Consider the following 17114-nt stretch of genomic DNA (forward strand, 5'->3'; position numbering starts at 1 on the left):
AAAGTCACGATTCAGCACGTAAAAGGCAAATCATCTCTTAGAACCGCTGGCAAATATGGCCGAAACGCCGTATAAAATTTGCACGGCTCCATCAAAACTGCAATGGAAACGGAAACGCTTCTCGTGAGAATGGATTCTGGAGAATTGAATGGCGAAGGGACTCTCAGCTTGCACAGCTGCAATTCCCTCAGAACTAGTCACAAATACATGAACGCATCGCCAGTAAATCTCTGCTTCTCACTCAACGCGATATCGCGATACATTACGAATGAACTCGAAAAGACAGCGCTGGCGGATTATTCAATAATAATCGAAGCGGATGAATCTGGGAAACAGAGCGACGAACTGTCAAGACAAAAGTGCACGATTAATTCCCTGACAAAGTCGCTTTTAAAAGCTACTCTACATTGCGAGAAGCTCAAAATAAAAGTGATGTAGGCAAAGCAGCGTGGCATACATAAAGTGCGAAAATTACACTTTTGCCTTTCAACCGCTCAGTGCGAAATAAATTTCTTGACAAATCGTTTAATTCGTGTTAAATATTTCTGGCTTAAATTAAAATAATCCTACCCAAAGAAGACAAAAATTAAATAACGATGATAAGAATAGCGTGTCAGCGTGCGTGAGAAGTACTTCTCGATTAAATCCTACTTGTAGTTTACATTCGATGTGTGAACGCGTGTTTCATATTTATACATTGTCTGCTTCATTCTTAATATATATTTACATTTTATTCTACTTCGGAAGTCTCGATTCGAGAACTGCTTTACGGCCTGTTTATTGGACAGTCTATATTAGATCGATGAGATCGACCGTTATCGATTCGTTGTAATATGCTTTACCGTACGGCAAGAAGCCGAAACATGCTTACGGGGATTACGATAAATCGCCACTTGAGGTTGCTTAGGCGAACGGATCTTCGAGAAATGTGTCGGAAACATTGCTATTCTTTTTGTACAGATTCTTTGATTTATTCTTTGATTATAAATCAAAGCTAATTTTTTCTTCTCTTTTTTGTTAATAAGAAACTGCTACTTTGAACAAAATTTTGAACAATATTTATAGGTTTCAAGATATAATTGCTTTAAAAAATTTATTTGATTTTATTTTAACAAAATCTTTTATATATATATATATATATATATCTTTGTTAAAATATATATTTCATTCTAAATTAATTGAGGGAAAGAAATATAGCTGCAGAAAGTAGCAACAGTTTCGAAACATTTCGACCAATGCAATTAATCTTCTCATGCAAGGATTTACTTTCTTCGACTAAAAAGAAAAACACCTGAGAACACAATTACAAAAAAGAGAACACAATTATTTTTTACTAAATAACAGGAAAATATATGATAAGGTAATAACAAGGAATAATAAGGAAATATATTAAAAACATTATGATTTTAATTCCTAAAAGTTCTTAAAATAATAAGAGACTTCTTCTAAAGATCCTAACTATTGATGCTCTTTATTGAAAGGGCTTTAATCATTAACGTAGAAGTTTATAGAACTTTAGGTAATCCCTCAAACAAGAACTTGTATCAATTAAACTATTATACATAAAGTAAAAGTACTCGACTGCAGTGTTCAGAGATATGAGATTAAAAATGCATGAGAAGACTAAGAACTTTAAGAAGCGATACGCCACGTCGTTTACTTCACCGATGTTACACGACATATTATACATAAATTGGTCGATTTGTCAACCGATTCTTACGTGAAGAGATGCAAATACACTTTTCTTCGGACAAACCTTCGTGACGGATCCCTCCTTCCTATTAAGTCGCTCTCGAAAAGCCTTTCCAAGGACTCTCCGCGCTGTACTGTGACGTTACACTGTGCTGCATCAACACTCAATGACCCTTGCAGCGTATGGATGTTGAGCAAACCATCCATTTAACGGTTCACTGAGAGATGCGATCACTACTCGTTCGGAGTAAGCCACTCTCGAAGACCCGCGTCCTGTCAAATTTACACTGCGGTCGTTCCATCGACCGTTACTCCACATCGGTGTTCAGTAGCTTCTCTACGCTGTCATGTACCTGACGTCACACAGGAGACCGCTCTCCTCCTCGGACACGGAAGAAAGGAGCGCATTAACTCGTCCTTTCGAAGGGACACCGGGGAATCAGCAGAACGATGGGTATCAGAGGCATCAATGGCGCCTGCAGCAGTAACAGCAGCAACAGCATCAGCAGCAGCGAAGGACTGCCAGCCAATGAACGGCAGGGACCACCGGCGGATTTCGTGGGTGGATTTCGCATGCGGTCATTCATTACGTCACTGGATATCGCTGCGCTGTTCGGCTCTGCCGAGGGACAGCTTATCGGTGCGGCGTTCATTGTATCGCTGGCATTCGCGTTGTTCGTAGAATCCCGGGAGCAACGGCTGGCATGATGGGCCAGGCAGGCAGCGTAGGCGATCGCGTGTGGGATGTAACTCTGATCGATGCTACCGGAGAACAGGGCATTCGCGAGGGGCCCGACGGCGAACACCGGCACATCCTCACCCCCGTGCGTCGCCCACGCCCTCGGCACGCCTGCCGTCTGTAATTATAGTTGTTACAGATGCAATTACTGTACCTAAATCGGGTGGGGAGAAAGGGAGAGATTGGACGGGACTTCCCGGTGCGTCTTGTCAGAAAATTTGATAGGATCGATAAGAATGCAAATAGACGAATTGAATCTGTGATAGATGACTAATGAGGCATAAATTCGTAGACGACAATTAAAAAAATTTGTAAAATGAAAATGGAATGAAGAATTTGAGGACTTAATTGATTGAGATAAATCACTTTTAGGTTAATAGGGAGTTTAACGTTTATAGGGAGAAAGCGGAATAAAAAATTTATATTTACATTTATTTCTTGCTGAATATTAATGATAATGAAAAATCGTACCTCTGCAAAAAATGATTGATACTTTTTATATAAAAGTGAATGTTAGATACAAATAAAACAATTCAATAAGATCAATATTTGTATTTAATAATATAACTTTATAGTTTAAACAACAATTTTCTTATTTTATCTTGATTATTTTTTTTTAATATGTCTATTTCTTATTGAAATCATTTTTTATCCAAGTTTTCATCACCGCTAAACTTTTTATATTTGCAATTACTTTTAAATGTAATATAGGAAAATCAGTAATTTTTCATTTTGTTAAAAAATACAGGAAATCCTTCAGCTCACTTTAGAATTAGACTTCGTGTTGAAATTCAAGTTGAATTTTTATTTGTAATTTTATATGTCGTATAATAAAGAAAATATTTGAAACATTAGAAATATAAACTCGGAGAACATTATAATGTTTTGAACTGAAAAACTTTATATTTTTCAAAGACATTTTATAAAATTATCCGAAAGACATCTTTATATGACATCTTTGCCTTATGTCCCGATTTCTCTCGAACGTTTCATTTGGAATCATTTTTAGATATTATATTTAACAAAGTAAAAATTATAGTCACGTGAAAACAAGTTAAAAAAAAGGAATGTAAAAGAGGAACTGATGTTACTTGACAAATCGGTGTATAAATAATTTAAAAATACGATCTATACTATTCTGACACAAACAATGAATTATTAAAAATAATGGAAAACATTCTGTTAAAAAAATGTTCAAGACATCATCATTTTATGAGAGAATACTACTTCATAGTTGTCGGATATAACGGAGCATTATTTTTTAATGAGGCCGCTTTTATAACTATGACTATATAAAATATAGTAGTAAAAACAGCAATATAAACCTTCATGATGTTTAACATTAAATTTAAAAAATGTTATAGCGGGAAACATCGAATTGTCACAGATATGTATTATATGTGTGCACACTCTGTGAATCGCACGTAGAAACTTACAATTTATTTCCCTAGAGAAATACATTTATATTTTTTTATGTGCAGGAATATATTTCATAAATGTAATCTAACTCATAAAATACGAAAGAAATTTTTGTATTATAATATTGTATAATTAAAAGTAAAGAATAAAATTACATTACATTAATTACATTATATTATATTAATAAAAATATATTTCATTCTGCAATTAATAAACCGAAAAAATATTTTATTGTGCTAATTTTTATATTTAGTTTTATATTTAAAAATTGTAGAAATGATATAATTACATTCTGCGTACAAAATAAAATAAAACAAAATAAAATAACAATAAGGAATTAATTTTGCACGCTTTATAATATGATGTAAAGCATCATGCTGTTTAAATATCATGCTTTACAATAAAAATAACACTGTATAAAATTAACCCTTTCCCTACTAAGGGAGATCATTAGTAATTACCGAGCGATTCCTGTTCATGCAAGTTTCTTTGCGTCTTTCGATAATTATAACTAAATTATACTATATTTTATTATTTTCCAAAATGAAGTGCCAATATTTATTCTAGAAAATATGTTGAAAGTATGTTGGTGAATTTTTAGAGATTTTTTTTAATCATTCTCTGAAAAAAAATAGACGGATTCTAGTACTTGTTGCTATAGATGAGACACCAAATTGTACTTAGAAGGGTAAGGGTTAATCAATTAGTTTTTTTATTTATTTTTTATTTATTTTGAAAAAAATCGTAACTTTAATTTAAAAAATATCTTTAATATCGATATTCAATACATTATTTTACATCGACAATTCGTTCAAGCAGATTATTTATTACACTTACTTAATTTTTTGTTATATTTATATTTTGTTACATTTTCGTAATTTCTAATCTACAAATTCTAAAATCAGTAAAGTCCAAAGATTGGCAGAAAATATTGTTCTTCTTTATCTCATTGTAATTCGTATTGCTTTAAAATTGAACTTCCTCCAACGGAAACGGCACACATTTTAGAATTAAAACGAGAATAAAATTAAAACAGCTGGTTCGAAAAGATATCACCGTGAATTTCAACTACGACCCGCTGCAATTCTCTTTGCATTTTATTCCGCCTGCGGCTACGTTGTGCGACTCAAATGAGGCGCACTGTTGCGGTGAAAAAAGGAATTCTCTCATAATATTTCCTTCTCGTCGAGATACCGTAGACCCTTTGTCGCGATCTCGCCGCGAATGAAAGGCCACGACACGTCCTAGAGTAGACTCGGGAAGAAGTGATTTTGGAGCAATGAGAATGGAACAAAACTTTATGCCCATAGGAGACACAACAAGTACTAAGAATGGCGGCTAGAATGGCGTTGATGACAAGAACGCTTATTTTATCTTTCTCAGATCTTTTTTAGAGTTTATCCTGATGATTAAAAGTTGGAAAAAAAATTACAATTGATTCAACGAAAATCGATTTATAACATGTTAATAAATGTCAAATGAGAAAGATCTTAGATTTATTTTTATTCTCGCGTCGCGAACACTCAGTAAGATGGATATTTTCCGATTTCCTTCTTTTTCTTTTTTACAATACAAATCGGAAAGTATAGTTCTAAAAGCATTGGATGTAGTTACCTTAGTTGGACATTCTCTGAATCATATGATTTAGGTAAAATCATTAAATATTTCTATATTCAATATTTCTTTTCAAATATCATAACAGTTTTCGATCCAGCTAAGATCAGAGGCAAACTATTCATACAAAAGGTATTCAGTATCAAAAGCAAAATATCAATAATTTCATAGAAAGCATTGCTAGTCTTGACAAGAATGCAAAAGGGATGCGCTATATTCATTGAATGTCTGTAAGAATAGTACAAAGAACGTTGTGCTTCTTCTAAGAATATATGAAACTAGACAGAAATATTATTCTTATTATAAACTTGTCAAAGGAAAAAGAAGGAGGAGAGAAAAGAGAACAAAAGACAAATTTAATGTTGCAAATAATGAATATAATAATGAATATAATGGATAAATTACACAGGCTTACAAAAAGAAGTACTCTGATGGAGCTATTTTTACCCAGTTATTTTTATCTATTTTGAATCGCTGAATTCGAATCTGACATAAAAATAAAACCATCTAGAGCAAATTTTCAAACTAGTGCGGAAAAATGATCCATTTTTTCCATTTTTTATGCAGAGATTTTCTGAATGAATATTATATAGCCATGCAATTAGATAGATTTTCGGCTTTTTTACAACGTTTATTTTTACGAGTTTAAAAATGTAAGTATATTCCTTTCGCGCCAACAAAAACGACGATTTCCTCTACAGAAAAGTATTTAATTCATTTCATTTTATATTTCTATACACTATACAAGATAACAGCTATTTAATTTTAGCAACTTTCGGTTGTCACTCTGTGACATTCTACATGAAAAATTCCAAGAATGTCTTTCCCACAAAAAACACTTGTCCAGAAATAATCGTAAGGCAAATAGTCGCGTTTGTTGAAAATAAATAGATAAAAATTTCTCCGATGTTTACGCATTTAAATTCTTCTACGCGTTCTTCTGAGAGAAATTCTGCCAGCGACGATGATTGTTTAAGCGTAAAGCAATGCCGAGCTGCTGGGTCCATTGGAGCAGGATGTAACTGGAGAAATGGCGTCTTAAGGAATTATGGTGCGTCGAGAGAGCGTTAAATATCGTACGAGGTTAACGTTATCTGCCATCAGTATATCCCGACTTCGGTATTTCTATTGGGTAATACGAAAACTCGGAGATATTGCAGAGCAAAGCATACCTCGTACACTTTATTCTCGGCGACAAAATCTATGGAATGGACCAGGATACTAAGTTTACCGAAATAAACAAGAGGATCAGATACAAAAGCAATAATGGCTGTAAATTTATTAAACAAATATCTAACGCAGATTAGATAGAATTCTGAATTCGCTTATTACATTTATTATAATATAAACTGTCGTATAAAATCTAAAATATTTTAAACTAGTTTATATTATAATGAATAAGATATATTCTAAAATATATATATATATATATAAGATATCTCTATATTTTTCGGAAAAATATTAAAATCACATTTAAAGCTCGGAATTTTTTATCTTTGCTTGTTTCTCTCTCTCTCTCTTCTTCTTCTATAAAATAATATCCTGACAAAAACACAAAGGAGTATTCATTAGCGAATGTTGTTATACGGGACAAAAAATTCTGGTTGCGTGAATAAAGAGTGAAAAGGATTCTTTTAAGACATTTACAAGAAGCGGATATTCATGCGGGATGAACACCCCGCGAACTGGGTGAAGTCGATCGTGCGGGGCGGAACAGATTTGTACCAGTTTGCGCTTTAGGAATGCAGAGGAGTGCAGGGCATAATACGAGGGCGAAAGAAACGGCGCAATGCGAAACGAGCGAGTTATCGAAGCTGAAAAATTCTCATTAATTTGCGCGCTATATCGCGCGAACGAAGGGAGTCGACATCTACTAAATAGCTCGATATCAGCTCGGCACGGTGTTTAATTCGTTCTGGATATCTAAAGCATTAACTCCCAGTATGTAATTGCAGGCATAAATCACTGAGATGGGTACCTGCTTTTATTACGTACTTGCTTTTTATTACATCGTGTCAGTACATATAAAATGCGAGGATAGATAAGTCCAGTTCCAGGATAGAACATTTTTATAAAATAAATATATTCCAAGTTGCTTTAACGATACGATAATTATTTCCATAATTAGCATGACATCATGGCAGTATTTTTTATTAGCGAAAAATGAAAGAAAGAACATTTTGTCATCGCATTATAAGTCACGAAACAAAATTTTCACAGATTAAAGTACAGAGACAGAAATGAGTAATGAGAAACATTGTTCACCATTTAATCATACAAGCATTTTTTGATTCGAAATTTTGAAGCATTCTATATAATCAACGGGATAATTTTACAATACTGAATTTTACTTTTACAATGAAGATGTTTAATTTTCAGATGTTTAAATAATACAACTAATTTCAAATTATAAAAATTCATATATATATTGTTTTAATAGCATTACTAAAGTTGTCATCGTATCACATAATTTTATTATATATAGTTCGATAATTCATTTAAAGATCAGGTTACGGAAATGGAGTAACTCCAAATCATTCTCTTCATATTCTCGAGATAAATTGTTCGATCGGAAATTAGGTCACTGTTTACTTTGGCATTATCGCATGCACATTTACTGTGTATGTACTTTGTATTATGGTCATGAGATTTGCTGCTAATACCGACTGGTGGAACAGATTTACGCGCTTAATGCATACCTGACATTCATCGTGTAAATCATATTCTCATAAAATGGGAACAATCTCCTCTCGTAAAATACGGACGCTTCTTGTTCCGCGTGATATCGATTTATGTGAATTTACGTTTACATGATAGTTCGTAGAAAATGTGACCGCGCCTGAACAAGGGTCTACATGGCACTATCGTAGCAATATTACGAGATACTATCCTAGCTCAAACTATGCATTCATGGCATTATATCGTATGCATTCCAGCAAAGCATGCAGATTACAACGCAACTTTTCAAATAGCCAAACAACAAAACTATTCACAAAAGCACGATTCATATTAATAAAAAATTTTTTTAACTTGCAAACTGCGATATGTGTGGCTGATGGCTCTTCAATTATTTAATTACATGAGTCTTAAATTTTCTTAACAGATCTTACGCAATATACAAAAAAAATATTGGAAATGAATCATAGAGATTAATTAAGATTATTTAAATTTCGTTTTTATTCAAATATGTATGTATAAAATGTATTGTCTTCTTATCACTATCATTATTAATCTCTCAAGATCTATGTGGAATAAAAAGTTGCAAAAAATGTATTTGACTCATAGATGTCAATATTAAAAAACATTGAAGCATTGCAAAATTTGCAGATTTAAGCAATTACCATACAGAAAGATTTTACTAAAAAAAAAGTAGTATCTAAAAAATGTAATTATAAATGCAGATCTGAAAATATTTGTTTGGATTATCAGAATAATTATATAAGATGCTTAAACTGATTGCTAAAATGTTAAAACTTTTGGCATTGCTTATCATATTTGAAATTCTTAAATTAATTATTTTGATGACCCAACAAAATTATTTTCAAGTCTGTATACATTTACATTTTTCCTATATTTTCGTATAATCGTGTATACATTTTTTTCACAATAATAATTCTTTAGCTAACATTCTTCTATAATATTCTCATTCAAACTATCGCTTGAATTTAAAATGATGAAATATCTTGATCGTTTTCCTTTTTGCAACTTATAAAATCATCGCTGAAAGAGGACAGGCAGGTCAACATAATTTATCGCCCCAATAGTCATCCAAATTTTAATCACTTTTTTCTCGGATTACTTACCGCTTATGACGATTCACTCTGACGGAACATTCCGAGGAATTGAATAATCATACTCGAGAATCACACCGACAGATGATACCTTTATAACTTTAGAATGAATTTTGCTCAATGCATTCCGAGAGCGAATGCTGTGAGCGAAAAGATTATACGAATTGTTACTTTGTAATTTCAAGAGCAAGATTTTAATATTGCAAATATGCAATAACAAGTTTTAGATAAAGTATATGAGAAAGATAATGTTTTTAATTTGTAACTTGATAAATATCTCGATAAATAAAAATTCAACTGAAATCATTTTGACTTGAATTCAGAAAATTTCATAACTTTTCGATCTCGACATCGTTTGAATTTTTTTTAAACTACAATGTAATTTTTTTAAATTACAATGTTTTATAAAAAGAAAATTTGTACGATTAAAGGAAATATAATATATATTCAATATATTATAGGCAGTTACATTCTCCGTTAATCAAGATTAATTTACATTAGTATCGTAATGACATAGTGGTATAATACATTATATTAAATAAGGCAGTAAAATCATAATTATACATGGCGTACCGGATTTGCGCGTAAAATTTGTTAATGTCCACACCTGCCCGCATCGAAGAGTAAATTATTGTACGCATGAGTTTGGGATGATAATATAAAGCGAAGTGCGAATAAAGCGCGAAATGATCTACCCATATTCCGCGATGTAACTCACCGACGTTGAATAATATCCGTATCGTAAATATTCAGCGAATGCTAAAATGTCTCTGCTCGATATGTAAATACAAAATGATATAAAACTCGGCGAATACGTGAGAAAACACAGATAGTTGTGAAACACATGGCAAATTTTTATTTACAGATTAGTATAAATTTAAATCTTTATGTAAACATATGATATGTGGAAAACTGTAAAGCAGGAAAAACGCGAGTTCGTGTAACATAAACTCGATCGAAAATAAATATAAATTCTATGGAAAAGCTATGTCAGCGAAGGAAATTAAAAATCAATAAACAACAAACGCAAATAGAATAAAATATATAAATAAATAAATATATGACACTAAATAAAACAGTCGCTGCATTGTATTGCACTTTTTACATACAACTAGACATGTGTCACATTTTAAAATTCTCTTTATATACAATTCATTTAGCACCTTTGAATTTTGAAAAATTATTTATCAATGGAATTTATATAAAAAAAAGAGAATTAATTTTATCATATAAAAAATTAAATTAAATTAAATCAAATATTTTGCGAAGATTGTCAATATCTTTACATGCAATCTATTTTATCAAATAATTAAAACATAATTCTAAAATTAATTCAATTTAAAAAAATTTAATATCTAATATCTAAAATTGCAATATTTCTGAAATTAAATTATTATTAAAATTATATTTTATTAATATTTCGAAATTTAATGATTATTTAGTAGTGCGATTTTTATGCACTGCTAAAAATATCATTATACAATCATTATGTGTACCATTTTTGATATATCTGTTTATCAAAATTAAATTTGCCTCATGTTCGATCGTATAGCCCGTTCATTAATTTTACGGCAAGATTAAAAAATTCCTAGCGCCCATCGAACGCGATATTTCAGGATACTCGAGAAAATGGTTGGGGATAAGCACTAGGCAGTCGGAAGTGTTTGGCAGAATATTTCACGAACAGCTATGGTACGTGATGGATTTTCGAACGCGATCTCGATTTCGCTACTCGATCATTCTCCGATCCAATAAACACTGGTAAACTACCTTTCGCGCGTACGAAAATGAGAATGGGTTTCTCTTACCTGAATGGAATCTTTCCCAGCTTCCCGTAGTATATTCCGCGGATGTATGTAACCTGGGCCGTTGCTGTAGAGCAACGTTGTGTAGGGCTGTCCGTCAACGTCCGACACCTTGCTGTCGGAGCCTGAGGGAGAAAAAAAATTGATCAAGCGACTCGTCAGTGGAATTGTTGAATCATTTTACGAATAAATGGCTGGAGATAAACGAAACGAACTTGTAACTTTACATTCATCAACATAATCCGGCGAGATTTAATGCAATCGTAAGAGCCATCAAAACTGATTTAATTTCATGCCTGAGGCAGTTTAAGTTTCTCTGCTTGTTAACCTTCCGGAGATTACGTTAAAATCTATAACATGATTACTGACGTTGGATCTGTAAAACCAATTTAATTTATGTTAATTAAAAGATAAGAGGTACTAATTTCAACGAATCAAAATGTATAAAAAAGAATGAATATTACATTGAAAAAAAAGTTTAATTGCACTAATTGGAATTCTTATTGAAACTAGACAAATCAGAAATTTCAGATTGAACCTATTATATAATTAATTTATGTAACTAGAATTTTGATTAATATGATTAGAATTTTTCTACGTTCATGTTCAACCAAAAATTTATCTTGTCAGTATATTTGAATAAGAATCCAAAGAACTCAGCTAATTATAGAAAAAGTGATTTTAATCAAATTGGAAATTGTGATATTTTATAATTTATAAATGCTGTTCAAAAATTTTCATAAACATAACTAACAACAAAAATGGAATACATTTTATAATAATAAACGATTTATTAAAACTGTTATATATGTGAATACGCACAAGTAAAAATTTAATGTCTATTACGATCGAAGTTGAATCTTAGATGCTTTTTGAATTTTTATATTTTATTATATTATATTATAATAAGTATGTTTGAAAGTTATTTTGAGTCTAATCGAAATGAAAATCTTTATGTTATACAGTACAATTTGTTTTTTAATTGTGTATACATATATATATATATATATATATACATATAACTATACGTGAAAACTATACGTGCATTCATAACATACATAATAACGTTAGATATACTATTACTAATGAAATAATCATCGAGACAGATACATATATCGATATGTATACATCACTCCTCACGGTTATATAAACCTATCAATAATGGAACGTACATAATTGCATATGTAAGTATTTAATTGAATAAATGTTTATACAATATTTAAAAAACTGTGCACTGTAGATACCAATTCTTTTCAATACTGCATTGTTAAATTCTTTAAATTATATCCAATTTAAATTATTTTTAATCATTTCTATAAGTTGTCGCTCCTACTTAATATGTTGTTAATTTAATTAAATTTAATTAAAATAATAAAGTTAAACAATTTGATTCAAGAAAATATATTATATTTAGTACTAACCACAGAAATAGATTGATTGACGTTTTGACACATAGAAGTTAAAAATAATAAAATGCTATTTAACTTAAGGGATTGGATTACTATTACTTTTTTGATATCTAACAATGTATGATTAGATTCAAAATAGTAACTTTCAGATGGAATTACAAACAAAATTTGTCCATCTTTTATAACTATATCGGAACTTTTGATCAGCATTTGAAATCACTTTTTTCATATGATTGATGAGGTCCTTTACAGTAACATAAAAAAATTAAATTGTTTAACATTTTTACGAAAAATTTATAACTAAGTAAATCCAATATGGATTCACTGTCAGCTCCGGAGGATTAAGAAAATTACATGATCTTACGTTAAATACCAACGTCTGCGGAATGACTTTTGGAAATTGCCACATTTTCGGACATTCCTCGACCACGACGGTAAACTTCATTCGCCAAGTTTCTCGGGTGCAACACGTTTATTTTATTACCATTAACGGATTACTATTATGTGGCGTCACCCGAATGACCTCGCCAAGAACGGACGGATGTTTAACGATAGAACGGATGAAAAAAGAGGAGGCGGAGAAGAAGATGTAGGAGGCTATGAAGCGAAGGGATGAGTAAAGACTCCGGGACATGCCGGTGGTAGATATGTTTTATTCAAGAAGCTTTCTTCTTCTTCCGCGCGCAGCCACCTTCAAAAATAGACCACCACCGTGCGCTGTTTCAGCCTGTCCGTCGTTTAACAATGTATAATTTAACCGTTTATTTGCTCGCGCAAACGCGTGGCGTTCACTCTAATCGAGGCGGTCGGTGCCGCTTCTCTTTAAACTTCTCCTCGCATTTTACACCCGATAGACTGAAACACTTTCTTGTTTCGTCGAGTAATTGCATGCTTGTTGCCGCTACACGTCCTGACTTTTGACTGATGTGCATAGACCTACCGTTTCGCGTGTTACGGCACTTCACATCGGTCGACTAGGAATAACGAGGAAATCACGGAGAGAAGGAAATCATTCATGATGCTTCGTCAATCTATTTGTTAATTTTATGCAAGTCTTCGATAGAATAAGGTAATTGTATTTACCATTATACGCTGTTCCACAAACAAATACAAGGTTGTTGTGAAATGGAGAACAATTTGGAAATGTGTTCTTCAAGCATTGAGAGACGAATATCTTTTACTGTAGAAGCAATAGACGTTTTAAATATTAATTACCGGCAATGGATGAGTCTACCATTTTTACAAGATTGTTAAATCCTTAATTGGACGTCAATTGGAGTTAAATAGCCCACTGATAAAGCTGTGGAACTACATAAAAAAAAGAACAGACGGTTATCATTATAAGTAAACATCTCGCATCTCGCTAAGCACTTCATGGGGGGTAAGTTGTAACACTTTAATTGCCCATCTGTAACGTCTGACCTGACGTGTAATACCGGCATCGGGATAGCGAAATGTGCCGCTACTTCAAGCTACCCGACAGCGTCCGGAATGAAATGAGCCTTTGCGTTCCTTTCAGGCACAGTTGGAACTCACGAATTGCACGTTAAGTAGGGAGTAAAAGGAGATCACGAAGTCAGCAAAGTAATATCCTGCAATCTGCCTCTAGAGACATTGTAGGGTAATCTGAGATAAATGGATATACGTGTGAGCGAAATTATCAGAAAAACCAATAATCTTTTGTCGATATAAATGAGTTTTATGAAGTTGTCTGGCTTAAGGACGATGTATAGCGGTTACGTTAATAAAAATGTATATTTCACTGCATTCTTGTTCTCCGCAAAATTAAATTGTATTTATGCTATTATTTAATAAAACTGTTTGATACTGTTGAACTATTAAAAAAAAATTGTAACATCAAATCATACCCAATTCGAGTTATTTTTATTTATTTTAGGTTGCTACTATTTCTCAATATATTGTTAATTTAGTTATAACAATGAAGTTCAACAATTTAATTCAAGAAAATTAAATTTGCTTCAAATTTAATTTATTATTTACAAAGTAAATGTGCGTTAACATGGACATTATTTATTTCGAAGCTAACCACAAAAATAAATTGATTTACATTTTGATACATATGGAAATTAAAAATAACAAAATGTTATTTAATTAAAGAGATTAAGTTCATCATTATCTTTGATATTTAACATATTCTTTGATATTTAAAAGTAAAACAATTTGTAGCGGAGATTACTGCGGGATAGCTTTCTTACATTTGCGTTTATAAAAGAGATGCACGTTTCAAGCAAAGATAATTTAAAATAAAATAATAAAATAAAATAATTACAAGTCAAGCTAAATGTTATAGTTTATATAACAATTATAATAATAAATTGTAATTTATTTATATTATAAGTTTTTAAGACGCTTATTTAAAAGATTTAGCATCAATAATATTAAATTGCTTGTCAATTTAATTCGTGATATCATTATTCCAGTGTTGGTTTAGGACTATGTTTGAAAACCAACAAATATTCAACACACAATTTGCTTGAACTTATATAAATATAAAGAAATTATATAAATTGACAACAAATATTAGACAAAAATCGCTTTGACCACATATGACATTTTTCATTCATGGTGAAATTTTAAAGTAAATAGAAGATCTAACTTGACTCGTAACCTTTTATTATTTCATTTTGAATTTTATTCTAATTAAGTATCTTATTTTCATTGTTTTAAACAAGGTAACACTAATAAGGACTATCACTTTCACAACTCTTAAAATATGAATAGAATTACAAGTTAGATTGAAGAGGAGAAAGTTATAATCCACAAAATGCAATATATAGCGCGGTCTCCATGGGCTAACCACCACTATGCTAAAAATGAGGAATAAGTAAATTATTTGAACAATTTGAAGCAGTACAGCCGCCAATTCCTAGCTCTCCAAGTTAATTAACCTTGAAAGAAAGCTTAGCGCCTATTACATTGTTTCACTCACAATTAGTAAATAACAGAGATACAATATGACGGTTTATTCTCCCTTATACATACAGATCTTTACTTCGATCGTTTACATAGCACTCCGTACTTTAGAACGTCGTGAATAATACTCGATATGTGTTTTGCCATCTCGTGTTATATACAGTTACATAATATAAAATTAAGGATGTCGGCTACGAATTTGTGAATTATAATACTGTGCGCAAGCAATTAAAGACGATCCTTTAGCTATCCAAGAAATATCCTGCGGTATATCCACCAAAAATTTCTTACCAATTATATTGAAACATGATTATGGATCCTGCCACAGTAATATTGTTGTGCCTTGTACAATATTGTTGAGCCGATTATAAGCTGATATTGTGCCATTAGATATTAATTAATGTCATAAAGTATCATTAAAGGCCACTTCGAAAAGCAAATTCGTTTGACAGGTTTACAAATTTGATTTCATGCCACTAATAACAATTACGACATGATATTTGATAATATGAGAAAAAGTGACATTTGTTTGTAATAACACTTGAAACATTTTAACTGTAAATAAATAAATGTAAAACGATAAATGTACGCTAAAAAAATAAAATCTATGTAAAATTGTATTTATTATAAATGTAAATATTTATATTAATGTTTGTAAATCAAATTAACAACTTTTGTAATATTTGCAATTATTTTCATTTTATGTAAATAACAATAAAAGTAATAATTTCATAATTGCTTGCAACACGATGGATGTTTGCAAAAAGTCAGACAATCACGGTAAATTAGTCGAGTTTGTTATAATATATACATATATATATATATATATAATTAAACAACTCAGCTGAGAGAGTCCTTATATTTAAAAAAAAAATAAATAAATAAAATTCTCCAATTCGATCGCATTTATGATGCATTTTACACATCGCGCCAAATGAACGAACGTGAAAAAATTATGTTTCAACTAAGTTTATAAAAACATTTATAACGAGTGCACGAAACTCAAGATCTCGAATAGGAATTTCATGGATGAATCTTTATTCATCTTGAGTCTTCGTGATTATCTTCGTGAACCTGACTAGCAGTGATATCGCCAAGTCTTGGATTTGCACATAAAAGAATTCTCATTGAGCCGCGACGTAAAAGTTGAGAATCCCTCGCGTAATTTAACTTCCCGACGGTGGCGCATGCACCTTCGTGAGCGGCCTATCGCATAACTTTCCGACTTCGTGATATGCTTTCGTGATCTTATATATTTCTAAGTTAATGGGTCGAGCCTCCCGTGGCGTGCCGCGATTCTCGTTCTGGTACGATAGGTCTGACAGGATGTACCTAAACTGATTTACGAACATTTCTTGAATTCCACAGCGAGGGTTCCACTAGCTAAGCTAATTCCACCTAATTCCACCACTCATATTTTCACAACAATGGTACCGCAATTCGATAATAGCTATATATTTATTGTAAGCAAGTTTAGTAAATTCTACTTAGATGTATAAAGAATGTAAGAATAGGTTCATCTGAGTTTAAGAGAAATTAATTGCTCACACTTTTTGCGCTCACTCAGAATCTTTGCTTTCTCTCTCTTCAACACTCAAAGATATATATTTATTGCATTTTAAGAACAAAATTTTTTTAGAATTTTAAACACACAAACACACCTATTTACACACACACACACACACACACACACACACACACACACACGCAC

The 17114-nt window shown here is 31.7% G+C and overlaps 1 protein-coding gene across 1 annotated transcript in view; it reads right to left on the minus strand.

Moving 5' to 3' along the window:
* Positions 1–2099: 2099 nt before the first annotated feature.
* Positions 2100–17114, minus strand: part of LOC105627013 (alkaline phosphatase, tissue-nonspecific isozyme-like) — a 72743-nt gene continuing 57728 nt past the window's right edge. Inside the window, exons 6-7 of the mRNA XM_012208295.1 lie at positions 11064–11185; positions 2100–2549 (exon numbers count right to left, since the gene is read on the minus strand). Coding sequence (XP_012063685.1) covers positions 2100–2549; positions 11064–11185 — 572 coding nt within the window. The remainder of the gene's footprint in view (positions 2550–11063; positions 11186–17114) is intronic.

Source organism: Atta cephalotes (assembly GCF_000143395.1).
Source record: "Atta cephalotes unplaced genomic scaffold scaffold00007, whole genome shotgun sequence".
Classification (NCBI taxonomy): Eukaryota; Metazoa; Arthropoda; class Insecta; order Hymenoptera; family Formicidae; genus Atta; species Atta cephalotes.